Source organism: Miniopterus schreibersii (genome assembly GCF_964146895.1).
Source record: "Miniopterus schreibersii genome assembly, chromosome: 2".
NCBI lineage: Eukaryota > Metazoa > Chordata > Mammalia > Chiroptera > Miniopteridae > Miniopterus > Miniopterus schreibersii.
Window position 1 is genome coordinate 6,590,476 of NC_138102.1, and position 27,763 is coordinate 6,618,238.

At 50.6% G+C, this 27,763-nt stretch overlaps 1 protein-coding gene across 6 annotated transcripts in view; it reads left to right on the forward strand.

Moving 5' to 3' along the window:
- The window catches only part of TENM3 (teneurin transmembrane protein 3), a 613,031-nt gene extending 597,647 nt beyond the window's left edge, over window positions 1-15,384 (forward strand). For all 6 annotated transcript variants that reach the window (XM_081130530.1, XM_081130532.1, XM_081130534.1 and 3 more), the window contains 4 exons: window positions 2,152-2,448; window positions 5,600-7,211; window positions 9,739-9,869; window positions 11,895-15,384. In XM_081130530.1, coding sequence (XP_080986656.1) covers window positions 2,152-2,448; window positions 5,600-7,211; window positions 9,739-9,869; window positions 11,895-12,650 — 2,796 coding nt within the window. In that variant the 3' untranslated portion in view covers window positions 12,651-15,384. The remainder of the gene's footprint in view (window positions 1-2,151; window positions 2,449-5,599; window positions 7,212-9,738; window positions 9,870-11,894) is intronic.
- Window positions 15,385-27,763: the final 12,379 nt, after the last annotated feature.

A 27,763-nucleotide genomic window follows, 5' to 3' on the forward strand; every position in this document is an offset into this window, starting at 1 on the left:
TTTTTTTTTCATCTTAGGTGAACTGTTCATTTAACTTGATATTTTTATATTAAAAATATTTATTAAAAGGCCACTGGGGCATGGAACCATGCGAGCACTTTATGATTGTCAAAAAAAAAAAAAAAGGCTGCCAAGTTGCCGTGACGTCATAAAGGTGTGATTAAACGGAAGTGTGTCCTAGAATGGAGATGCCCCAGACGTCTGCGCTTCATTTACAACCTGGAGCAGAGAGTTTGGACATGTTTGGAAGGGATGATGGGGAGGTAAAAAATATATGTTTCGTAGTTATCTTTTGAAATTTTACGTGTAGAATCACAGTGGCTGGTGTCTAGAAAAGTAAGAATAGTTCAGACCTTGGCTGGTGCTGGGAGTGCGGGGAAACCACGGCCACGTCCTAGTGCTCACCTCACCACTTCAGTCTGAGGACACAAGAAAGGCAGCACTTACAATATTTGTCTGGATAGAAGAAAAACATCGGAGGCCTGGGTGCAGGGCTCGGGCAGTGAAAGCAGGGGCCCCAGGTCTGTTTCTTATGCTCTAAGCACAGGAAATATTGCAGGGATAAAGGAGGGCCGAGGAAGGCAGTAAAGAATTGAGATACAAATTAAAATGCACACCAAGTAAAACACGAACAGATGGGGCAAGAGGGCCGCGTGGTCCGTGGAAACTCCAGCCAGCCTTGCAGGGCTGTTCCCAGCTTGGAATAACCTCAGGAAGGAACACATGGGCAAGCCTGAGCATTCTGGGGGGTTTCTCCTTTTGGATCACCATCAGAGAAGCACGAGCCCTGGGAAACCACTTGAATTGTGCAAAACCCCTTCTTAAGGCATCAAAAATGTTGTTCACGTATAAAAGGCTGATTGGAAAGATTCAGATTAAGGAATCTTTCTTCATGGGACTTGTTTAATGTCATTGAGAGAAGGCACAAATTGGTTTTTATCCCACATTTTACATAAATATATATGTACATACGCGTATATTTACAAATACATGGGGTGGGGCAAAAGTAGGTTCACAGTTGTCCGTATGGAAAATAATACAGTAATTAATCAATAATAAACTCTGTTCCGTGTACTCACAACTATAAACCTACCTTTGCCCTACCGTGGGGAGTGGGGAGGGGGGAGCATGTATAACTGATCGATGTCCGTTTTGAAGGTTCTAGCTAGGACATGGTCATGTAAAATTAAGATTTTCCCACTTAATTTTTAAGAATCCAAATAGCTAACAAGATTTTGTCATGTTCAAGCCACCACCGCCCCATAGCCGACCAGAGAATGGAGCCCTCGCCTCACTCTGAGGGGTCCCCAGGCCGAGCGAACACTGTGGGCCATTGTAGAGTAGAATTTAACCGAGGCCACATTCCCGCGGCAGTGACGGGCCGCTGGGTTGTGTGCGCCTTGGGTCACAGACTGTAACGTGGTTAGAGATTCTGACCATGGCGCAGGGCCACGCAGAGACCCTGTCACAGCAGCATGGAGCCAGATTTGTAAATTAATCACAGAACTCGGGCCCTGTGGATGTGGGAGTGGAGGACCTGAAATCCCTGCCCATTAACTGGATGTTATCCAAGAAAAAGGCATCCGAAAAAGTTGTAACGTTTCAGCATTTGGCCAAAAGCAATGATCGTGTTTGTAACCTCCTGCTATTTCAGCTCATTAATAATTCACGGTAATGTGGGTTCCAGCTTATACTTAACTGCTCTGCACAGGGCTACAGTCACACTTACCACTGTTTCATTTAATATGGCCACGATTAATCCACTAAGCAATTATTTCCCAGTGCTCGTGGGGCAGGGGCTCTGAGCAGTTCACAGAGATGTCCTATTCCCCACCTTCTTATCTTCTGAACAAACTCTAAAGCAAATACGTTTCGGTGTATTTTTCTTATCAGTTGCTCAAGTTTACAAAGTTTAATTGAAAAGGTTTTGAATAAATGCCAGGCTGTCTTTCTGCTTAATGAAACCTTTTAAAGGAGCAGTTAATCTACTGCCTCGCACTTGTACCCAAGAAGTTGCTAAATTAATTTACTGACAAAGAAAATCAATCACCATAAACGGTGTTTAAACAATGGTGGGGACCCTGAAGGGTAACGAGGGACTGGAGCTGGATTAGCATGATTTATTTCATCATCTTGTTTGTGTTCTAACAGGTTAATGGCAGAAACCTCCTTTCCGTTGACTTTGATCGAACCACAAAGACAGAGAAGATCTACGACGACCACCGTAAATTTCTGCTGAGGATCGCCTACGACACGTCGGGGCACCCAACGCTCTGGCTGCCGAGCAGCAAGCTGATGGCCGTCAATGTCACCTATTCGTCCACGGGTCAGATCGCCAGCATCCAGCGAGGAACCACCAGCGAGAAGGTGGATTATGACGGACAGGGGAGGATTGTGTCTCGGGTCTTTGCCGATGGTAAAACGTGGAGTTACACGTACTTAGAAAAGGTATGTCTGCACACTCACAGGAAAAGTGGGGAGGCGCCCTGGCTGGTGTTCTCAGTGGTTAGAACATCGGACTGCGGACCAAAGGGTCATGGGTTCGATTCCCAGTCAAGGGCACGTACCTGGGTTGCAGGTTTGATCCCCAGCCCTGGTTGGGGCATGTGTGGGAGGCAGCCAGTTGATGTGTGTCTCTCTCTCAAATCGATGTTTCTCTCTCTGTCCCCCTTCCTCCCTCCCTCCCACTCTCTCTAAAAATCAATGGAAAAAATATTCTTGGGGGAGGGTTTTAAAAAAAAAAATAGGGAGGCAGTGACTAGCACTTCTCAGCACTCGCCCAGAGCACTACGGCAGGGGGAAGGCGATGTGTGACTGAGGCCCATTCATTATTCTCAGCGTCAGTATGTAAGTCACATTCGTACAGAGGTGATGAATTTCTGCATTAGCAAAGCACTTTCTCCTTAGTTAGGTTCCACTGTCTGGGACCCTTTTAAGTGATTTATGCTATAAACAAACAAGCACTAATACTGTCCACCTGCCAAGCTTGTACATGGACAACATTCGCAAATTACACCTTGAGCTTGTAAGTCATTTGTCAATAATCTCCGTGCTGGGTCTTTCATTTAAGAAAGCGCCTGACGCCGGCACGGTGAACTCCGTCAGGCCTGCATTGCCGCCGGCAGGGCTGCGCCGTGACCGTAAAGAGCGCGTAGATCCTGTCTCCGCGTTATTAGCCAAAATAGGCTGCTTTTTGAAAGCCACCTTTCAGGTCCTCCGTGGCCTCTCCCCTTTTCTGCGAGTATGAAAGGCAGGCATCTTCGCTCGGGCTTTTCCCCGTTCTTAAGAGCAGTGAACAAACGAACGATATCAAAACAGACTTCGAGTCCCGCGTGCGCAAAGCGGCCGGGGCCGAGAGGGAATGAAGGTAAGAGAAAGGGAGGGCAAGGCAAACGCCCGGCTCCCTGTAATTCCTTTCTTAAGAAATGTGATCGCCGAAGAAGAGCGTATTCCCGGGATGCTTCATTTGCCTTTCAAATGAATGACAGCCCTGGGAACCGATTCGGTTCTGAGTTCTGGTACCTCTCAGACCTCCGGGCACGCTCCGCCAGCCTGAGCCACAAACCCTCCTCTCAGCAGTCCCGCCTCCACGCCTGCTTGCCTCTCGCGGAATAACTCTGGCCTCCAGCTCACGTCCACATCATTGCACGCACCTCACACTCTCTTGTCCGTCACCAGAGCTGTTCTACGCGACCCCTCAGCCTCACCCCTGCATGGGAGCCATCCCGTCTGATTCTGGTCTCCCTGAGAATCAGCTTCAGGTAGCCCCCCAGCCCTGGATGCTTCCAGCGAGGACCCTACTTGCCAACCTCTCCTCTTGCAAACCCACTCGTGCTCTCCTTAGGAGAGACTCACCCCTGAGATATCGGTCCACGCCTTTGAGATGATAGTTTCCCTCCATAACCGACCATCCCACTCTAGCCAGTCACTCGACGTCTTACTTGTTGAGAGACCACAGAGTAAGCCCCCTACACACATACTTTGCTGGGAACAGATCCTGACACCTAGGAAACATTTCACCCTCCAGCCTAACCAGCCCCGAGACGGCTTCTCCTGGAGAAACTGGGAGAGGACTGTTGCTTCGCTCTGGAACGCTTTTCCCAACTTAAACTCATTACAGAGAAGAGTCCCAGGAACATAACTGTCCAGAGCCCAAACGGTGATAGCGGTGATCATAATGTGGCTGAAAAAATGTTCAGGGGCATCCAGGGATCACGTCACTGCCCGTGACCCCAGCAGTAACTGAGATCACCTTCACGCATCCGCAGGCATGAGAGAGCCAACAAATGTTATTCATCATCTCTCCAAAATCCCTAACGTCCACCCAGACTGTCCCCTTTTTCTTGCCAGGATGGGCACACTCAGCCAAAACTCGACCATAGGAAAGCAAGAAGTATTTCACTAACTGCCATCAGGTGTGACTATGAAACTCTGTAGTGATTCCTGTGAACTCGGCAATAGTCCAGGCCCCTTCAGAGAATGCAAACCATAGGAACCGTGCCCGGGACATTGACCTCACAGCCTGTGTAAAAACCCCCAGACCTGCCCACAGGAGATGCTAGTCACACAAACTGCTTCTGAAGATGGTGGATGGTGGAGAGGGAGACCAAGGGAAGGTGGGCAGGGGATTTACTCGTTTCAGAAGCCCCAGGGGGCTGCTGACCTGAGGGTCCTCCCACTTCTGCAGCCTTCCCCTTGGTCTGACAGGGTGGAGAGGAAGCTCCCTCGAGGGAAGAAAAAAATTCACGTCTTTTGTCCTGCAGGTACTTGCAAAATAAGCAAAGCTAATTTTTGTTTATAGATTTATTCACCTCGTAATTTAACACCAAAGCAGTGTGTAGCCCAGAAACCGTTTTCACAGCACCTGAGGTCCAGAACAGACTTGGTACTCACAGACGGAAATTTCACATTGTAGGTTTCATTGTTGTTACAGATGCCAGGCAAAGGCTTGCAAACGAGCAAACAAAAAACCGCACCCAGGGCCGTACTTCTGTTGAGGGCGTTTATGGCTCGCACTCACCGCGTGGTTCATTTAGCAGTGTTTGTTGACGTTGACGCTTTGTAGTCACATCAATTGGGGGCTAATTTTATGTCTCCTTTTCAGAAAATAATATTGTGAATGCTTTGCCCCTCCCCCCAAATCCACTGGAAATCAGACCAGGATTTAAGTGGCTCTTCAATACAATGAGGGGGAAAAGCCACCTTGCTGAATAACCGATCGCTGTGGACACCACCGCGTTCCCCTTATGCTGTTTTCTCCTTGAAACCTTGTCTTGAGGCAGCTTTGCCCGCGCCTGCACGACTTACCCAGATCCGTGGACGGCCTGCCACATGGCTGGGAGTGCCTGGGAAGGAGCGGCACAGTCTCCACCAGCAGCACACCCTGAATCTTGAGCCACTAATTGCAGGACCCCTCACAATTAAGCATCCACGCCAATTAGGCAGGGGATCGTTAGCGACATGTAAGGTCAAGGATAACTCGATGAAAATAATAATCATTTTCTCGGGCAGAGTGTTTCTGCGTCCTTGGTCACTAAACCTGCTTTTGCCCCCCCTCCCCCCGGCATATACCGAGTAACGGTGTGTCCTCTCGTTGCAGTCCATGGTGCTCCTGCTGCACAGCCAGCGGCAATACATCTTCGAGTACGACCTGTGGGACCGGCTCTCCGCCATCACCATGCCCAGCGTGGCTCGCCACACCATGCAGACCATCCGATCCATCGGCTACTACCGCAACATCTACAACCCGCCCGAGAGCAACGCCTCCGTCATCACCGACTACAACGAGGAGGGGCTGCTGCTGCAGACGGCCTTCTTGGGCACAAGTCGGAGGGTCCTGTTCAAGTACAGGAGGCAGACCAGGCTCTCGGAGATCCTGTACGATAGCACGAGGGTCAGTTTTACCTACGACGAGACGGCGGGAGTCCTCAAAACAGTAAACCTCCAGAGCGACGGTTTCATCTGCACCATTAGATACAGGCAGATTGGCCCCCTAATTGACAGGCAGATCTTCCGCTTCAGTGAGGATGGGATGGTCAACGCGAGATTTGACTACAGCTACGACAACAGCTTCCGAGTGACCAGCATGCAGGGTGTCATCAATGAGACTCCACTGCCCATCGACCTCTACCAGTTTGATGACATTTCTGGCAAAGTCGAGCAGTTTGGGAAATTCGGAGTTATATACTATGATATCAACCAGATCATTTCCACGGCGGTGATGACCTATACAAAGCACTTCGATGCTCACGGCCGCATCAAGGAGATCCAGTACGAGATCTTCCGGTCGCTCATGTACTGGATTACAATTCAGTATGACAACATGGGTCGGGTGACCAAGAGAGAGATCAAAATAGGGCCCTTTGCCAACACTACCAAGTATGCTTATGAATATGATGTTGACGGGCAGCTCCAGACAGTTTACCTGAATGAAAAGATCATGTGGCGTTACAACTATGATCTGAACGGGAACCTCCACTTGCTGAACCCAAGTAACAGTGCCCGTTTGACGCCCCTTCGCTACGACCTGCGGGACAGAATCACTCGGCTGGGTGACGTCCAGTATCGGCTGGATGAAGACGGTTTCCTGCGTCAAAGAGGCACGGAGATCTTTGAGTACAGCTCCAAGGGGCTTCTAACGCGAGTTTACAGTAAAGGCAGTGGCTGGACAGTCATCTACCGTTACGATGGCCTGGGAAGGCGTGTTTCTAGCAAAACCAGCCTGGGACAGCACCTGCAGTTTTTTTATGCTGACCTCACCTACCCCACCAGGATTACTCATGTCTACAACCATTCAAGTTCAGAAATCACCTCCCTCTATTATGATCTCCAAGGACATCTCTTTGCCATGGAAATCAGCAGCGGGGACGAGTTCTACATTGCATCAGACAACACAGGGACACCCCTGGCTGTTTTCAGTAGCAATGGGCTTATGCTAAAACAGATTCAGTACACCGCGTACGGCGAGATCTATTTTGACTCCAATATTGACTTTCAACTGGTCATTGGGTTTCATGGGGGACTGTATGACCCACTGACAAAACTAATCCACTTTGGAGAAAGAGATTACGACATTTTGGCAGGACGATGGACAACACCTGACATAGAGATCTGGAGGAGAATTGGGAAGGACCCGGCTCCTTTTAACCTGTACATGTTCAGGAATAACAACCCTGCAAGCAAAATCCATGATGTGAAAGACTACATCACAGGTAAGCATAATTCCATTTCCTTCCCAAGTACTGAATTACTTTAATCCTTAGGTTAATGCACAAAATCACTGGAGTCGCTTCCTTTAACTTGATACTTTACTCATGCAAAATCAAATGCCTAACCTCTTAGATGTATTTACTTCTCTATGGAACCACAGAGAAACCAAAAAGGGAAACTGAGACACAGTTCGTTACTTCCTGTTCTGCCTACCAGAGCCCAAGACCACACTATTCTGAAATGAAATGGAATCCAATCACTTAAGGGAAGTGATGTGGAGACGCAGAAACATGCCAAACTTGGAGTCCCCAAATTAGAGTTCCAGTCCCACCTCCTCTCCTACAAGTAGTGTGGCTTTGTAGACAAGTCATGGTCATTCTAATGGAAAGGATAGATGTGAAATACTATAGTGTAGCTCACCAGCTCGCCCCAGGGAGGCGTTCAGCTCTCTCTGCACCACCATCGCCTCAGGACAGCAAAGGAATACTTTCTCCCATCATTTAGTAGCTTAGCCAGTGAGTCCTGTTTCTGACCTTCCTTCCGTCGTCTTATCCTACCATCTTTATTGCCAAGTCGTGCAGTTCTGGCACTACTAATTGACACATTAGTTTTCCTGCCAATATGGAGTAATTTTCAGGGTATAGATTTAAGATCTTTCCAAGTTTAGTGCACGATCCAGTTTAAAACACCAGATCCCACCTCTGCCACCATGGAACAGCTGAGATAAGAAACAGACAAAACCCCCAGCAAGCTCTACCCTTGTACCCTTGGGTAGCCTACTTTTTCACTCATCCCCTCCTCCAAGGACACTGAATCCTTCTGCTTCCACTTTTCATTCCTGAATTTCACTGCCACAGTCAGCCAACTTACTTACACTTATGTTTCCTGTTTTTCGTTTGCTTTGGTTTAGTTTGGAGTCTTTCTGTTTCATTTTTGCCTGTGTTAGATACATGCTCCTTCGGGCTGTCTCTTCTCTTGCTCAGTATTTGAGGTGTACCAAGATGTCTGTTTTCTCAGTTCTCCCTGTGGCTCACAAAGTCTGCCCCCTTGTTCATTTCACATCTGACTCTTGCTTTTCCAGACTTCCTGAAGCTGTTCATAGCTCTCTTCCATGTGAACCAGTTGAGAGTCCCTTGTCTCAGGATCCTAATTCAACCACTCCCTTACGGCATTCTCCTTCAGGGGTTTTCAGTACACATCTGCATTCATGTCCCATTATTCTGCAAATGCTTTTCAAATTTAAGGCCCTCTGATCTGTTACGCAGACATTGTTCATAGTAGGAGAACCCTTGCCTTCAATACTCCACCAATGGTGAGAAAGAATTTTCTCCAAATACTAGATAGATGGATAGATAGATATCACTTCCTATCCTACCCCCTGCTACTACCCCCATTTAAAAGAAGGAGAATACCACTGATTTTAGAGCCATGTGATACCCTGATAAAGGACCTGCCAGCCTGGCAATGAGGTGAGAGTTTGTGCCCTAGAGAAGGAAATAGGAAACAAGTGACTCTCCATCATTTTGACAAGCAGTTAACCACTGGCTCTTTAAGAGGTGTTGACAGGGGCTGGCTGAAAGGCGGGAAAGCCCGCAGCTCCTGAATCCACCCTCTCCTAGCAACGTGGCCTGCAGGGAATGCCACAGCAGCATTTTCTGAAAAACATCAAGAGAGAGATGGAACGCATAAAACATATTAGGTGAAATGCAATTTCAAATTTTCCAGCTATGTGCTTAATATATAAAATAATCTACAGCCAACTGTACCCATAAGGCTGCTGGCCTGCTGGGCAGTTCTGCAATACTATAACCTCCAGAACAGAATAAAAGCTTTGTTCTAAGCTTAATGGCTTTTGGAGTCACATGGCAATATTTTAAAATACCATTTTAAAGGTTTCCAGGTTTTCTCCCCAAAAAGTTTGTTTCCACCTGTGCACAGCGAGCCTTTGAAGTCATAACTGATGGTAATCAGAAAGTCTCTGCGCCCTTGGCCAGTCTTGCCAGCTTTCGGCATTCATCTTCGATTAGGCATCTACTGTTGATTTTAATACTCTCAATATTTAAGGGCTTTATTAATAGAAAGTGGGTCGTGGAACTCCACATATCCTTGGGCAGCCACTTTTGAAAGACAGTAACGCACAACCGCTATTTAAGACCAGCCTTTCCTGAGTACAAAACGAATTTCATTTGTTTTCAACAACCATGGCTCTTCCCTGCTGCTGCGCATGGTTATTGCCTTGTTCCATCACTATTACCAACACAGGATGCAACCTGGCACGCGTGACAGTTCATTCGGTCTGTCTACGTGCGTGTCTATTGCTCCGCATTTTCTGCAGCCCTCGTTCTGCTGTTGGGGTTATTGTCTTCACGTCTGACAACGGGGAGTAGGCTTTGAATTGCAGGATAAAAGCAAACGTGCTTTTTCTGGTGGTTATTTGTGAATTCGGGGTTTTCTTTAAGGTAAGAGTTTAAGTTTATGAAAGCACAGGATAAACTCTAACACCTTTCATTTGGAACGTTCTCCTTCCAGATGTTAACAGCTGGCTGGTGACATTTGGCTTCCATCTGCACAATGCTATTCCTGGATTCCCTGTTCCCAAATTTGACTTAACAGAGCCTTCTTACGAACTTGTGAAGAGTCAGCAGTGGGATGATATCCCGGTAAGAAATGAAAGGCAAAACTATAGAAAGGTGATAAATGGCTTACTTGTGTCTAGTTTACCCATATTTAATCAAACTGTACAGTTTTTAATTTTTGACTCTTTTTGGGAAGGAAAACAACACTTCCCTCTGCATTTGTGTTCAGCATATCAGGGGCCGATGAAACAAGCGTAGATCTGTTTTTAGTGATGCTAATAAAAACATGAAAAGACGTTATCAAAAGGTAATAAAATGCAGAAACTCACTTTTTAGTGCAAGGTTTCTACAGAGAGCCCCATCAAAGCCTATGTATGGCCCTTGGGACCTGAAGGCTATGATACAACAAACAGGAGGGCAAGGGATCTATATTGCACATTAGCAGCCCACAAACAATGCCACAAAGTTCACCTTTTAAAAAATATTAACAGTATTTCGTGGGAAATGATTAAAAATGAAACCAAAGGCTCCCCCTACAACTGGGTGTTTATGGAAATTTTCCTGAAAATAACAGATCAGGAAGCCTGTAACTGTTCTGAGAAATAAAAAGGAAAAAAAAGAATGGAAAATTGCAAAGTCAAAGCTGTCATTTCAGAAAATGGTACTTTTAATTCCCACCATTCAAAGATCAGAAAGGAATGTACAATGAAACACCAGAATTTCTAGCTTAAAGCAAGAATAATTAAAGATCAAGAAATTGGGTCACCCCATAACGATAAGATGGGAGTACAGAGTTTCTTAGAAAGATTCATTTCCCCCCTCCTTGAGCAATTTCCTATCATTTCAGCAGATACAAAGAGAAAAGGCAGCCATGACTGAAACACACACACACACAGGGCATATATAGTGTCAATACCTCTGTTTTCTGGGACATGTCTTATAACATAAAAGCAATTCCTTTCTCAGATGTCATCTTTACATTTAAAAAAGCAAAAACCCGTCCGTTTCCAGGGCCTGGGAGCCATTTTACCATTTCTAATTGCAAATATATCCACACTGATAACGTGCCATGAAGAGATTCTGAAGTTTCCTGGTGCATTTGAACAAGCACCTCCTTATTGTGTCTGACTTTCCAACATGTCTGAAAACACTTAAGCCTTACTGTACAAATGCAGTTGGCAACATTTTTCCTAGGCCGCCGTTTAAATACGGTTCAGGTTCTCTGTCGAGAGACACGCACCATAAGGACAGCTTAGGGAATCGCCCACAAAGACGTTGAGGCCGCCCCAAGTGCGGGAAAACAAATGTTTCTTTCACTGCTGCGAATGAAACAGATGTTTCCATTTGGGGAACACTGGCCAGACAAACATCTGGTGGTATAGGAAATGGCTGAGTTAAGATGCCCCTGATTTAAACCATTCCCCAGTGTAGACGGTGTCCCTAAGTCTCAAAAAAGTAAATGTTTTCCCAAAGTAGCAAGTACTCATCTCCAGCTGTCCCACTCATCCTTGCACATTTCAGTTCTGCAGTTTCACCGGTGAAGTTGAATAGAAATCGTGGTCACCGGGAGAGGGTACAGAGCTACCTAAAGGAGAGCACAGGCACTTCAGAGCGTGGCTTGGGACACAGCGATCTGGCCCTGAACACCCCCATCCCCGGCTGCTCCATGCAGAAAGCTGCTGGGATGAAGGCCCTGATAAGCTGTGTGCCGCAAATGAGACAGACACAGGAAAAAAGGGGGGGAGGGGCATCCAGAAATGGAAAGAGAAAAGCTACAACGTGAATATTTTGCCCAGTGAGACACTTTTTAAAACCTCTGTACTAATACGCGATGGAGTTACCTCTCTTTGCGTTTCAAAACCCATTTCTGGATCCGCCCGAGGGACGGGCATCTGAGTGCATTCCTCCACCCAGGGCTTTGTAAGCCTTTTTTGTCTCCAAAGGACCCGCGGTGGTTTTAATAAATGCCTTGGAGCTGTGCCCCAAATCCCTTCCCCCTTTTGTTGTCAGGAGCGGGAGCGCGGCCAGGAAGCCGGGCTCCTGCCCCCCTCCCCCCCCAGCGCTACAGCTGCTCTCTAACCCCCCCCCCCGTTCTGTTTCGCTTCGCAGCCCATTTTCGGGGTTCAGCAGCAAGTGGCGAGGCAGGCCAAGGCCTTCCTGTCGCTGGGGAGGATGGCCGAGGTCCAGGTGAGCCGGCGCAGGGGCGGCGGCGCGCCGTCCTGGCTGTGGTTCGCCACCGTCAAGTCGCTCATCGGCAAGGGCGTGATGCTGGCCGTCAGCCAGGGCCGCGTGCAGACCAACGTGCTCAACATCGCCAACGAGGACTGCATCAAGGTGGCGGCCGTGCTCAACAGCGCCTTCTACCTGGAGAACCTGCACTTCACCATCGAGGGCAAGGACACGCACTACTTCATCAAGACCAGCACGCCCGAGAGCGACCTGGGCACGCTGCGGCTGACCAGCGGCCGCAAGGCGCTGGAGAACGGCATCAACGTGACCGTGTCGCAGTCCACGACCGTGGTCAACGGCAGGACGCGCAGGTTCGCCGACGTGGAGATGCAGTTCGGCGCGCTGGCGCTGCACGTGCGCTACGGCATGACCCTGGAGGAGGAGAAGGCGCGCATCCTGGAGCAGGCGCGGCAGCGCGCGCTCGCCCGGGCCTGGGCGCGCGAGCAGCAGCGGGTGCGCGACGGCGAGGAGGGCGCGCGCCTCTGGACGGAGGGCGAGAAGCGGCAGCTGCTGAGCGCCGGCAAGGTGCAGGGCTACGACGGCTACTACGTGCTGTCGGTGGAGCAGTACCCCGAGCTGGCCGACAGCGCCAACAACATCCAGTTCCTGCGGCAGAGCGAGATCGGCAAGAGGTAACCCCGCCTCCGAGGTCGGGACCGCGCGCGCGCCCCCGGTGGCACAGACCCGCCTGGAGCACAAGCCCGCTGGGACTCTCCGGCACGGAAGAGCCTTCTGCCAGAAGGAGTCTGCTATTTTAAAATTTAAAAAAAAATCCACGAACAGACACAGACACAGAACCCCTTTTCTGAATGACCTTAAAGGTGATCGGCTTTAAAGAATATGTTTACATATGCATATCGCTGCACTCAGTTGGACTGAAGGTATTACTAAAAGGAACGCATTAAAAAAAAAAGAAAAATGGCCTAAACGTTTTGCCCTGGGCCACCTGTTCCTTTGAGGCACTGTATTTAGCGAGGGTAGAAATGCGTACAGTGTTTCCAAATATCACCGAATTGTCGACCTTTGCTTACGAGGAAGTAGTCTGCCTAGGATGGGATCTATGTCGATGGTAATTGTCACATGTGGGGCGAGATGACAGTTTATAGACAACCCAACTGCTTTCCCTGTGCTGCTTTGTAAAAGGACCTCGGCACACGTGACTCCTGCCCCGCGGGGATTTCATAATGCATTTTACAATGCTCTGGAGGTTTGCCTTGGGGGAAAAAAAAACTGGCAAATAACAATCCTTGTCACTGATAAGCAAAGGAAACCCTGATTTTTTTGTAAATTATGTGAGACAAGTTGTTTATGGATTTTTATATGAATTACAATTTACTGTACATCAAATATTAGTCTCAGAGGAGTTAATTTATGTAAAGTGTTTAAAAAGTTTATACTTAAAAAATAAAATGATAAAAACATGTGAACTGTGTGATTTTTTTAAAAGGATTGCACCTTTTGTTATCTGTTATAGCTGTACAGTATAAATTATTATATTGTAGAGATATAACGACTTATGCCTATAATGTCCAGAAGTGTTAATATTTTTGTATTAGGTTGAAAAATGTGCAACTTTCTATCACTAGACGGATAGGACAGTGCAATCCTCAGTGGGTGGCTAACCAGACAACTGCTCCTTTCTCTTCCTTCTCTTTCTCAGGCCAGTGTCCTCGCCAATAGCAGCTGAGAGGCACAGTAGAAAACTAAGGCTGGTGAAATGCAATGGAAGATATGAAAAAACAAAAGGCAGGAGGTGTTCCAGCTGCCCTCTCGCCCCTAAGAGTCAGTGGGGAGTTGATGTAATTTAACCACAGGGTTTTTACCGTTCCTTGAAGCTCCATTTCACGATAGAGGCAAGAGACCACATCAGATGCCCCCGGGGAAACTGTGAGGAGGAAAGGATCTGATGTGGTCCTGACCATACACATGTGTCTGGAGATCTAGGAAAGACAGCAGAAACCCAGCAGCGGGGAGAGAGCCAGATGGAGTAGGTCAGGGTCACTCTGTTAGTCTTGGTTTTGGACCCTGGGGTCACCAAGAGGGACACCAAAGAGAGACAAAAGCTCCTGTAAGCCCACAGGCCCCCAGCCACCCTGGGAGCTGGTTTGAATGGCAGCCTCTGCTCTGGGGGGGAGCCGGGGCGGCAGGTCCAGCTGGAGGTGAACCGACAGGCGTGCACTCCGCACGCCCGCGCCTGGGCCCCAGCGTAGCCCGCGTCTGCGCTTCTGGGCCAGCGTGGCTGCCCTCGCAAACCTCTTTCGTGAGCACTAAATTCAGCCACAAAAATATTTTTTGAAAATATTTCTCAGTTCATTGAGCTATAGTACACACTGTTTTCCTCTATGTACAATGGTGATCAGATATAGCAAGTGAACATGTCGTAAAATATAAAGGTTCAAGTGATGTATTGAAAATAATTTTCTAACTGCTTTGTATGTATCACATACTCTAAATTGCACAGTAGGCGTGTTTATTAAACAGATTGGCTGGGAAAGTTTCGAAATAGCTACTGAATTTACAGTATCAGTGCTATTACTGTCTTTGTGTATTTGGTAGAGCATACCGAAGTAATTAATCTTCTAATGAATGCTGATATTTTATTAGAATGAAAGCACAGATTAGCATTAATATTTTTTATCCTGGGAATCCTTTGGCAAGTATTATGAAGCCCCAATTTAGAAAACTATGAGATTTCAAACCACATAAACATGGCTCTGTTTTCCGTTTCATTTTTTAACTGTTAACTTAGGTGTTTGCAGTTCTGTTGGATGGAGTCTCCGCAGGACTGTGTTGAGCATGCTGTTAGTACTTTTGGTTGAAATAGGCTCTGAGTCTAAATTCTCAGAAATGCTCCTGATGTGTTGACCATGAGAAGCTTGTACCACATGACAGAAGTGCAGTCGTTATCTAACCCTCCTCTCGGCATGGACCGGTCCTTCTCACTGGCCCCGTAACTAACAGATTTACAGTATCTCCTGGTGCTTATTTTAGATGAAGTCGAATCAACCCAATTAGTGTCTTGTTAGTAGGTATAATGAGCCTATTTCTTTCTAAAAAGACTTGTGATCGGGACATGCTTTTACAAGAAGTAGTGACCTTGGGGAGTATGTAAACAAAAGACCTTTTTCTAAGAGCTGGGGGTGTGGGGGAACTGTATAATGAACAGAATTAGCTTACAGAAAAAGAAATTGATATTCAAAGTATTTTAGGCAAAGCCAGTCGAAATGCTTTCATGATATTTTGAGATGTAAATTTTGTCTGATTTGTATTGTTCTTTTCATTTGCCTTCTTAACTTTCTATGTGACCTGAATTTTCCATAACTTGATGACTATAGATTGCATCTAGGCATTCCAATAAAAGCCAACCCAATGTGTGTGTGTTTATACAGTTCTTTAAAAATCTTGGGCTAGCCCGGCTGGGGTGGTTCAGTGGTTGAGCATCAACCCATGAACCAGGAGGTCACGGTTCAATTCCCGGTCAGGGCACATGCGTGCGCTCTCTCTCTCTCTCTCTCTCTCTCTCTCTCACTCATCAGGGCAATAAGTGCTGTGCTTAATTAAAACACTTGATTAGAACAATCAGTCCGGGCCTGATGGGCTCCCAGCCTCCTGGAGATGTTGAAATCTACATGGAAACCGGCTGATTGGGGTGCTTGGTTCAGCGGTTCCAGGCTGGGGGGCCAGGGCTCTGATTCTAGTCTGAAAAGGCAGATAACATGTTGATCCAACAAGAATCAGGTCACTCCACTTGGCAAACTGGTCTAGGATTTGTTTTTTCTCTTCAAATTAGAGTTTAACATGCTCAAACCAGGAAAATCCAGAAAAATGCATGCAGATTCCTACTTTCATTTTCTACGCTGCTTTCCTTAAAAGTAATGTCTGCACGAATGCGAAGAAAAACACCGTTTTAAGAGCGAGATTTCTGGGCTGTCCTGTGAACGCTGCATTCAACTGATGACTGTCACCACACAGTGCCAAATAGTTGCCTGTGGTCTTAAGTGCCAGACCTGAACATAGCCCAACACCTGACTATAAACACCTCACATTAACCCCAATCCCAAGCACTTCCAAAGATGAAGGGAGATTCTGCCTTTGACGCACCGTCAAACCGGGCCCACTGCTCTCTGCACCACCTTTCGTTTTTCCTGGCTGCACCCAAGCGAAACAGTCTCTCTCAAAGGCTGGGCAGCAAAGCAGCTGAGGTGCTTTTGAAAGAAGGGCTCCAAAAAAGGAGGCCTGGAAGGCCTGGTCCGCCATCCTGTCTGTCTATGGGCAGCGCTCACAGCAGCTCACCTGCTGTAACCGGGGAGGAAGAGGTCCCCTGGGACCCAGAAGTGCCTCCACCAGCCTCAGGGGCCACGTGAGCTCCTGCAGAATGGAGCAGCCCACCCCTGGGAAGCTGTGAAGGGCAACGTAGCTCTTACCCCTTCCACACATGCCCAGACCTACCCCACTTTCCTTCAGAAGAGCCAGCTGAGTCTAGCACCCAGCCCATGAAATGCATCAGGTTCTAGCAGTGGGAGCCAGAAGTTTGGGTGAGTTACCCAAGTTCACAGAAGTGTTTCAAGCCAAGGTGAGCAGAGATTTCCTAACAGCAAGTACCTTCCACTATCACACAGTCTAGGAACACTTCCCAGGAAGGTCCTGGGGACACTCCTTCCCCACCCCCATTCCCTCAGAGCACTTGGTCTTTCCAAAGCTGCCATCATTTAGAGTCACAACATGCATCTTCCATAACGCAGAGATGCCCAGACCTATTAACAGAGCAGGCACCCTCAGGCCCCTCCGCCTGCTGGTATTTCCAGTTCCTCGGCCCCGCCCCACCTTGGATAAGAAAGTCTGCCGTGCAATGTTAATGCCCTTGCCGTTCCTGAAAAACTTCTAAAGAAAGACTGTTGATTTTCATACATGCATGTGCCAGGCTATTCAGCTAGATTCTCTCTAAATTACTCATCCTATCAAACCAACGACAAAATAAAAATTAGCTGTAAACCATCACTACCCGTTTTCACCACAGAGTTAAGCCAGAGTACCGAAGAGGTAACGACGAGCCATTGGGGCCTTCTAACCTTCCCATCGAAGCCACATAATAAACGCCCTCTCTCGCCAGAGTCCTCATGTGCTCTTCACCACCTCTGCACGCAGCAGTCTCGGTGTCAGTTAATTACCAGGAACTTCCAGGTAAATTGAGCAAACCTTTTCATTTACGAACTGACTTAAAATTCTGTCACGGAGGAATAGAGGATTCCTAGAGTCCTGCGCGCAGAAAGTTTACTGTAAACTGATTCTAAGCCTAGAGTAACACCGTTATTCAGTTTAGAGTTAATGGGTTCCACAAAGCAAATTTAATAAACCCTCAGGGGCCTCAGCTGAGGAAAATTAAAATTGGAAGCATAAATTGTAACTTCTAGGGCAAGACAGTGGCTTGGTTACCGTATGGTCTCCCTGCTTATGGGGTGAGTCGTGGGCCGTGCCCTGGCCACAGGCACTCGGCCTGCACTTAGGAGGGGAGATGGCCCCTTTTCCACGCGTGCACAGATTTCCCACAATCCGCCCACCACGGGTATTTCTGTGCAGCATACCTCCCTGCACAGGACTGACCGGGTTTACTACAAGTGAAAATCCGGGGTCGAAATGAATTCTTTAAAAATGTCACAAGTTCATTTCATCAGGGGGTGTGAGGGGAGCACAAATGCCCAAGGAGTTGAAGTGACGAGTTCTTTACGGAGCTGAGCGGCTGAAAATGGAACCGCTGGGTGGAGCCTGGGAGGAAGCACACCCCAGGCTCTCTCCCACCTGGGGCTCTTATCGCGTTGAGATTAATGAGCATGTAAGTGAAGAAACTGCCCTATCTGGAATCTCCATCCAAAGTTAATTATCCAGAGATTCTCCCACAAGACTCCTGTCTCTACACCCATGATGCCCCTCTCTCTCTCCCTCTCCCCCTGTCTCCCTCTCCCTCTCTCCCTCCCTCCCTCCCTCTTTCCCACTGGATTTACCTTGGGGGAAGCTTTCTTATCTGCAACTGCTCAGGTGTCTAACCACATATCTTTCTAAGACTTAAAAGAAAAACCATAGGGCTCTGGTAGACCAGATGGACTTCAAATAAATACCCAAGATATCTCAGGAAACAAGAGTCCCTTGTCCCTAATTTATTTGCAAAGAGTTATATTTAAACAAGCAGATTTTAAAATCTCCAGCTAGGACATTATTTCCAGGTTCCACCCTATAGTCTAGAAAAAAGGGGAGGCCTGGGCTTTATGCTTGGGGCTCCACACTGTCCACAAGTGCCCCTGAAGACACAGAGGAGACACAGGGTTGACGTAGGGAGAACCGGTCGAGGCGGCCAGCACTGAGAGAAGCAGCCCTGGAGGGTATCACAGGGCACAGCGTCTTCCCCTAGGATTACCGTCCATCACAGGGCTGCCCTCTTGCTTTCCCCTTCAGTCTCCGGGGATCCGAAAAGCCATCCTAACATCAGGTGGCCCACTGGACAGGGCCTTTAGGACACTTCTTCCTCCTGAAATCCCAAGGAGGGTGCAGGGCAGGGAGGACCTGGGGCCAGGGGCCGCTGCTCCCACATCCCTCCAGGTCACGTCCGTCCCAGGCACTCTCAGGAAGGGCTCCAGCGCCCCCTGGTGAGCATCCCTGGAGAAGCTGCAGCGCCAGGGACCTGAACCCTAAGACACCGCCCGCGGGGCCGCCCTCTGCCCCTCTCCCTGGATAGGCCAGACCAGATTATATTCTCTTTTCCCATCTTTGCTCTGCCCACAAAGTTTACACATAAACGGTCGCTTCTGCCCCTTGCACCACCTCAGGCCTGGTCCTTGAAAAAATCGCTCCTGTAAGATACCCTTCCCGTCAAGTAGAAACTTTGTCAATGTGTCGCCTGGCAGATCAAAATAGGGCCCTTCCTCCCAGGAACTGTCCACGGACTACTGGAGTTTTGCAGCCCCCAAAACACTGATTTCTGAGCTATCATGTTCCCTTATTACTTTTCATGTATGAACAGTCCTGTCGCACAGAAGAATTTCCCAGGAGGACGGATCATTGAAATTCAGAGTGGCATGTTATTTCTGAGGGAGCCAGACTCTCAGGGTGCTGGAGTGTCAGCCTGGAAAAGGGGACTCCCCCCTGATTCTTGGGCAGCTGAGGCCTGAGCAGAACCTGCCTCCCCCTTGGCCTCCCAGGCCCCGGCCCTGCATCAGTCACGGGAGGAGAGAATCCAGGATTCAACCGCATGATCCAAGTTGTCACCCAGAGAAGGCACTGGGTGCTACTTCACAGTGGCAGCCCAAATTGGTGGCCTGCCTTCATGGAGCAACCCGTGGCTAGAGCCCACTGTCATTTTTAGAGGCCTGCAGGGACCCAATAGCCCCCTTTTTTCCTACCCAGGTTTTCACGGAAATGAGAAAGACCACCAGAGTTGTCACATTAAAGCCAGAATGTCACCTTAGATAAAGACCACGTTGGAGAATGTAGCTTCACATAAAAAGTAAAATAGCCTACTAACCGGATGCCAAAATGGAGAAGACAGCTGTCGCCCACTTCGCTGGCAGGGCTGGCCCCAAGCAGGCCTCTCCTGGCGGCCCCAGTCTCTGCATGAGCCACACTGCCCTGTTCATTCTTCCTGACTCACCGGTGAGGGTCCGCTCCTCTCTTGCCCTGGGGCGGGAGTGCTGGGGAGAGAGAGGCCAGGTGTGTGAGTTCTCTCTCCCTCGAGCGTGTGTGTACGTGTACACACACACACACACACACACACACACACCCACACACCCCCCCCGAGAGCTTCCAGGAGGCAGTGGGACGTAGAATATCGCACCAGGTCTCAGGACCCTCGGATTTCCCCGATGCTGCCACCGGTCACTGTGGCCTCCGCCAAGTAGCTTCCTCTCTCTGGGCCTCTATCCAGCCCCTCCCTGTTCTGACACAGTGTCTGTTTGGTGACTGCCGGGGAAACCAGCCCTAAAACACAAGTTCTCACCCCATAAGCAGACTCCTGCCCTCCAGACAAGGAGACCCATTTCATACGCCTGCCCGAGGCCTGGCTCCCCGACCCCATCACCCCACCTTCGTCTATGTGGGGAGCAGAGCTGAGGCTCTGCCTCCTGGAGCCAATCACTCCCCAATTACTCTGCTGCTTGTTAAGATGGGGGTGCAGACCTGCCTCTCTCTCGTAAATCAAGGGGAAACAGGACTAGCCTCACCCCAACTCAGGGCTCTTCCTGGGCCTCGGCCAATTAGTGTTGTAGTTAATCAAACCGAACAACTCCCAGGAGAGGCAGCCAGCTGGGGGAAGCCAGCAGCGAGCGGGGAGCTAGTTGGTCCCAGCTGGGCTCCACCCAAGTCAGGCGACCACCTGTGTCTCTGCACCAGCTCCAATGTGGACCCAAACCTCTGCCCCCGAGCCTGTCCTTCCCATCTTCCCAGAGACTGAAGGTGGGGGGGGGGGGGTCACAGAGAAAAGAGAAAACTAGAGAAAAGAGCTCATGCTGATTTTAAGGTTATCGCCCAGGCACCACCTTATGCACCAGCACCTTGGCCTCCCAGGCCAAGGGCCCGCAGGTCAGAACCCCAGTCTACGGGGCCGGCACGCATGGCCACCCAGCAGCGGGGGCAGCAGGGCTGCTAATGCACATCCTCGGGACCACCACCCTGGGTACAGGTCCAGGATGGCCCCGGGCTTCCTGCGAAGCATTTCCCACTTCCCAGAGGTTAGGAAGTGGCCCAAGGCAGTGCCGTGGGAGCTGAGTGCTCACGACTCCAAGATCCGCGCCCTACCACTCACCTTGCTACACCCACAGTCAAGCTCCAGCTCGGGGGCCCAGGGCCCAAGACACTTTAGATCCCAGCCTGTCTCCTCTCTGGCTTCTCTGGGCCAGGACGTGCAGGCCACTGCCTGAAATCCAGTTAAATTGGCTTTCTCCCAGTTTCTAAGCGGCCCCACCCTCTCACGTGGGCCTTAGCACGTGCTGTGATCGTCGCTGTGCACGTGTGGGCTGCTGGCCCACCTCTCCGGGTCCCTCCAGAACTGGCACCTGCTTGGTGGCCCCATGGCAAGTCCAGGCTACCCCATCAGTGAGCGGGCCCAGCCCCTTGACCCCCACAAGGCGGACAGGCAGTGCTGGCCCCAGGGTTGCCATGATTAGAAAAGCCCCCCCACATCCGTGGTCCAATCACACTGTGAAATCCTAAGATGCTGTCATTTTGTGAAGCATCCAGAACGCCTCTGGGGATTTTACCTTTATCTTAAAAATACACTTTAAATTTTAAAACATAGGGTATTTTTTGATATAGAAAGAAATGGTCTAAATTACTGGAGAGCTAATTAATAACTCAAAGCAAAACAGCAGCAGGCGACGGGCTCCTGTGGTGCCTGCTGGCCTAGACACTGGGCGTGAGGCTGGGGGGGGGGGGGGCTCCGCTCCTGGGCCCCTCCCCGCTCCCGGCAGCCCCAGTTTTGCTCCCCTGTCTCTGTCTCCTCTCTCCCTGGACCGGCCCTGTCAGAAAGGGAGCAAAAGCTGACTTTGTTGTTTCCACAGAAATTGCATAGTGTCATATCCTTTTATTGTCTTTTAAAGTTAGTAAATAAAAATGTTATATTTCTCTAAAACTGGGCCACAGGGCGCACCGTGCTGCCTGCTAGAAGCTTCTCGGGGAACGACTCAGCTAGGAGCTTTTTCCGTTGCTCTTCAGGGAGAGTGGAAGGGGGAGAGAGAGAGAGAAACATTGACGTGAGACACATTGACTGGTTTCCTCCTGTACCCACCCCCGACGGGGGGTCCGGGAATTGAGCCTGACAACAGGAATTGAGCCTTGGCCGGAATCGAACCCAGGACTCTTCAGTCCTCGGGCCGACGCTCTAACCACTGAGCCAAACTGGCTAAGGGCTCTGCTCTTGTCTTCTTGAGAGAAAGATTTCAATCAAGAGACAAAGTGCAGCAAAGCAGCAGCTTAGCAAGAATTTATAGTCCGCAGCAAAACACACTTAAGACAGTGAAACAAGGACGGGCATAGAAGCAACAGGAGAGCCTAGGCCGGGCTGCCTTGGCTCGCTGGGAAGTCAGAGAAAAGGGGGCCTTGGAGACAGGTTCAGGGGGTTAGCCCGGGACACACTGCGGCTGCCCATTGCTCCCCCGGTTGCAAGTCTCGTGGGGTCCCTTAGAGAGAAGGCGGAAGGATGGTGCAGGAATCCTGCCCTAGGGTCCTGTGTGTGGAAGGTGTTTCTCTCTCCTGTAGGTGGGAATCCTCGGGAGGTCTCAGGGAGGCTCTCAATGGGATATCCATCAGCCTTCCAGGTGCGCCCTTTCAGGTGGTCTCCACTGACTGGGTGGCGCCAGGGCAGGGGGTCATTAGTCAATGCACCTGGCCCTGAGGCAGCCATGGAGTCACCTGTGTGGTTTTGCTGTTTTTCTGGGCCTGGAGCTGAAATACGACTGAGGCCTAGATATTATCTCCAGGGAGGAAACGCTCAGGGGGCCTAAACCGCATGGCCAGCCTGCTGGGGGAGTGTAGGTTACCCTGGGGACAAGGTTCTTGTTTTTCCAGTTTCACCCTTCACCAGGCATCTGGGGCTTCCTGCCCTGATGAGTTTTTGTACCTGGCCCATTGTCCTTGCTCTGCTCATGTCTAACTGCCTACCACATCCCCCCTCAAGGATCTTGGCTTTGAATTCTTTCAGAGAAAAGGGGTGCAGGGTCTAACTGCCTAAAACTGCTTGGTGGGCCCCCTCCATGTCCCCTGAGCCAAGGATGCGCCCTCCCCCCCGCCCCCCAGCCGTGTCAGGAGCCCGCACTCTGGCCACACTGAGGGCAGCTTTCCTCCCAGCAAAGCCTCCCTCCTCTTTGTCCCTGCCTAAGAATTCCTGTCCCTTGGACTCCCACACCACTCAGCCACTGGCTGCTGGTTTCCCAACCGCTCTGAGTCCCCCTTTCACTCCAAACCCCACCTCGGCGCCCCTCCTCCCTTCCCCAGGAGGGAAATTGAAGCCGGTTTAAAATAGAACAAAGAACGGAGGCCGACACCCGGTGGTGCTCAGCAGGAATCACCTGGAGGCCGCTCCCTCCCTCTGGAAGACCTCGCTCAGCTCGGCGCCCTCCTGGGCCTCCCCTCCTGCCAGACTCGCACCCAGCTGGTAGAGATGGTGTTCACACTGCAGGCGGCTGGCCCCGAGGGGAGTGGGGGCACCAACGGGTTTAGAAGCAGCCCTGAGGGCTCAGGAGAGGCCCCCTGGACCCTCCACGGGTGCAGCCAGAGCAGGCACTGCAGGCCCTTCTGTGAGCCCAGGACCCAAGGGCTGGGGGAGAGGGAGGCAGCAAGGGGGGGGGGGGCTAGGATTGCCACAGAAAATGCAGGACGCCCTGTTAAAACTGAATTTCAGGTCAGCAACGAATAATCTACTTGCCAATATAAGTATGTCCCATGCAATTTTGGGGATCTGCTTATACTGAAAAAATGTATTTGATCTGAAATTCAGACTTAACCGAGTGTCCTGTTTTGTGTGCCTGTGTGCGCCAAATCTGGACACTCTGATGGGTCTATTGCTCAGACCTGGGCCTGCCCCCCTGGCACAGGGGATGGAAGACATGGGCGTCGGAGGGTCTCAGAACAAAGGACCATGAACAGGGCTTAAACACTGGAAACTTATCATCTCACAGTTCTGGAAGCTGGAAGTCTGAACCCCAGGAAATCAGGGTCCTGGGGAGCCTTGCTCTCTCTGAGGGCTCTAAGGGAAGGTGCTTCCTCACTCTCCTGGCTGCTGGGGTAGCCGGCAACCCTTGGGCCCTTCGGCTGGTGGCAGCATCGTCCCAGCTCTGCCTCCCTCAGCACATGGTGTCATCCCCATGCATCTGGGTCTCTGTTTTCCCTGCTTATACCCCAATCCAGTATGGCCTCATCCTAAATTGATTACATCTGCAAAGACCCTGCCTCCACATATGGTCATATTCTGAACTTCCTAGTGGACATGAATTTGGGGGACCCTCTTCACCCCAGTAGAGAATTCGCTCTGGATTCACTCCCATCCACCTCACTGAAAACGATCAGACCGATGACCGTAAAATCTGACCGAAAAGGAACACCCAGTGTCTGCTCAGAGTCCATGAGGCCAAGGCCGCATGACTCCGGGGCGTGGCCGACCCTCTGGGACACCTCAGCCTGCATGAGGGGGTGTCCTCTTCCATTAGAAGGGCCAGACCACTAGGGCCCCAGAAACAAGCCTAATGTCACCAAAAAAATGCTGGATGCAGCCTGAGGCCCACGGTCGAGGCTGAGTTCCTACAGAAGAAAAGGAAACTTCTCCGGAGGCAGAAATTGCACGTGGCCTGATTGGAGGCTCTGTGTCCCAAGCTCTGTGTCCCTGGCTCAGCCCTGATTCCACTCAGACCTCAGGCTGGGGGCCGGCCAGTGAAGGGTGCAAGGCTGGTGAGAGGAGGCCAGATAAGGGACTGAGCCTCCTGGGCTGTCCCCTCAGAGGGCAGATTGTTTGGGAGCTGCTGCTCCCCTAGGAAGCCTCAGAGCCCTGGGGCCCTGGCCCACCCAGCCCACCGCAGTGGGGGCTCCAGCCGTGTGTGTGGGTCTGGGCCTGGACCGTGGCGTGAAAATCCACTCTGCTTTAGAGCTGACAGGCTGGGGCTTCACTTATGATTTGGAGCCTTTCTGGGCGGAGAAGTCCTCACTTCAGATACTTAGTATCAGCAATCAATTAACAGAGCTATCGTCTGGGTCATGGTAAATAGTAACACAGTGGAGAATAGTCTGTGATTTATTGCATTAAAACCACCACACACACACACACGTATACACTGTCACAGCTCTTAGGGGCAGTCTGCCTCCCTCTGGTGTGGGTCCCTTGTGCTATACGGGGAGCCCGATGCAGCCCCTGGGCGGCACCTTCTGGAGAAACAGGAGACACCCCCTTCCTGCCCTGGGCCCCTGGCCTCATCTCTCAGGGGTGGTCATGCCGGGCCCTCTCCTCACCTGCTGGGTCCGCAGGAGAACCCTTGATTTTCTGGGCCTGTGGCAGCCTCTTTCTATTCAGGTGCAGGCTCGAAGCAGCCTTTATCCCTTCCCCCCAGCCCAGGCAGTCACCCCTGTAGCTGTGGGATTCTTCAGAGAAGCGGGATTCAAAGGCCCAGTCGTCCATTATGCGGCTGCTGCAAACGGCTGGTCTCACACCTAGAGATTCAAACGGTGGGTCTTTGAAGCGCTTAAGACGCTCTGATCTTCCCAGTTCTGTGAGTATTCCAGGGCCTGCGTGCTCCTGGCCCCGGGAGCCCACTGTGCCGCGATTTGTGTATCTTTTGTCAAATGCCATAATGTGAACGTGACAGGCCCTGACATAATTAACTGCATATTTTCATATAAAGAGGAGAAACTAACTCGTTTCTGAGTAATCTGCTCGCACTTCCACTGGGCCCTGTCTTCAGTCAGGATACTCTGTTCAGAGATAGACTGTCTTCCTCTGATGGAAAGTGACAAGTCGGCCTCCCAGAGGGTGGGCCAGGCACAGAGAGACCCTTGCTCACAAGGGACAGAAGCAACTGAGGGGAACTGCTGGGAGTAAAACAACGGATTCCTGTCCTCAGGCCAGAAAGAACAGGGCAGCAAAGGAGGCTGGCAGGTCCTGAAATCAGGGAGCCCCCAAATAACAGGGGCCCAGACACGGTCTCAGTCACAGCCAAATACGGGAGGGAGGTGGGGCAGATGGAAGGAGCCCCAGGAAAGGCCCCAGGGTCCCCACTCCTCATGCCTTCCTGAGTATCCGTGACAAGCCACCCACGGGAGCCAAGTGTAGCTGCAGCCCGAGTGTGTGGAGCCCGAGACAGGAGAGAATGTATTGTTGTAATCAAATGCAGCTTACAGTTAGCTCCATCTGACACACATATAGTGATAGGCAGGATCATTACGGGGCTGCTGGCACTTAGGCCTAAATGGTAATCAATTTGCCTAAATGACTGCAATTAGCATGCCTTTTCCATGACACACGGAGCATGTCTGGGTCTGTCGGAGGGAACCCAGGCCAGCAGTGTTGCAGCCGTTCTCCGGACCCATGAGGCCCAGAGCCTCCCACTCAAGCTATTGCTCTGCCGGCGTGGCTCAGCAGTTGAGCACCGACCTAGGATCCTGGAGATCACAGTTCGATTCCCGGTCAGGGCACATGCCCGGGGTGCAGGCTCGATCCCTGGTCGGGGGCATGCAGGAGGCAGCCGATCAATGACTCTCATCATATATGTTTCTATATCTCTCTCCCTCTCCCTCCTCTCTTTGAAATCAATAAAGATATATTTTTTTAAAAAGCTATTGACTCTCCTTTCTTTGCTTCTCTTCAGAATGTCCCTTAACAGTAACTAAGAGAGAAAAGTGATTTAGGGGAAGGGCATCTGTGCACCTGTCAAAGGCTCCACTACCTTCAGCGACTCTAATCAGAGGCCTGCCCGGCCCCTAGTACTGAGCCACCGATGGCTGAGCTCCCCCCTTCCCTCCCAGCCTCCCTCAGCATCACTTACGTGTCAGTACAAACGTAGAGGAATTCCAGATGGTACGCCACAGAAAATGTGTGGGGGAAAGTACTTTATATCTGGCTCTTTAAAAAATCAATTATCTTTCTCATTCCCATCTTTTCCTTCACGTGAGAAACGTGAATACTTTGGAGAAACAGATTATCACCATCTTTAAAACTGGTCCTGGCACCCTGCCCAGGGCATTGGTACCACCTGGACACTCTACCTCTGGACAAAATCACAAAACCTAGCAAAGTGTGTCCGTGTGCACCTCCTGCCCCCGAACCTCTTCCCTCACCTCCAGAGCCCCAGAGCCCCTCGCGACCTCCAGACAGGTCACCTCGGTGCCGGCCACCTCCATCGGCAAGAGTCAAGACCCCAGCAGGAAACGGTTATTTCGACCGAGGGAATTTAACACAGGGAACTGGTCATGTAGGTAAGGGAGGGCTGAAAGGAAAAGAAGAGAGGTGGGGGCCCCAAAGAACAACACACAAGAAGCGGGCGCTCGCCGCAGTGCCCGCGAACGACGGGGAGGGCGTGGAGAAGGGCTCGCCCCACAGAACAGGGACCCGGAGCTCCCGGCTGCAGCGACGCCCGGCTGGCTGGTGCCTCTGAGGAGACCTGATGTGGCTGGTTCTGGGCACCTCAACCGAAACGCGCAGCTGGAACGAACCGCTGCTGCCACGAGGACGGGACAAGGTGCATCTGCTGGAGCGTCAATGACAGAAACAGGTAACAGACAAGAGCCAGGAGGTCCCGTCTGGCTCCCAGTGGGCCCTTCTGGCTGACCTCACGGGGTCACCTGCAGAGGAGAAAAGCGCTTGCAGAGCCCCAGCCCGAGCAGCACAGGGCTGAGGACGGGAGACTGGTTCTGGGGGCAAAGGTAAGTGCTGGGGGCATCCCGGGGCTTGCAATGCCCCCCCATCCTATAGTGGCCTCATCTACCAGAGAGCCGAGTGCTGCCTTCTGCCAGAAGCTTGCAAAACACCATCCCACAAAAAGGTACTTCACAGGAAACATGTATTTCAAACCAGATCCGCAGACTGAGGTCATTACAAATCCTGTTGTCCGATGCCCCCTATGAGCACCCCACTGGCTCAGATATGAGGAGCGGGTGGCAGAGGCTTGGAGGGCAGGGAACTCGCTGGGCTCCACAGACCCGGCGTCCTCTGCGGGCTGCTGGCGATTCCCGGAGACGCCTGCACCATCAATCCCTCGGTCTCCGCCAGCTGGCTCTGCGAATACCCT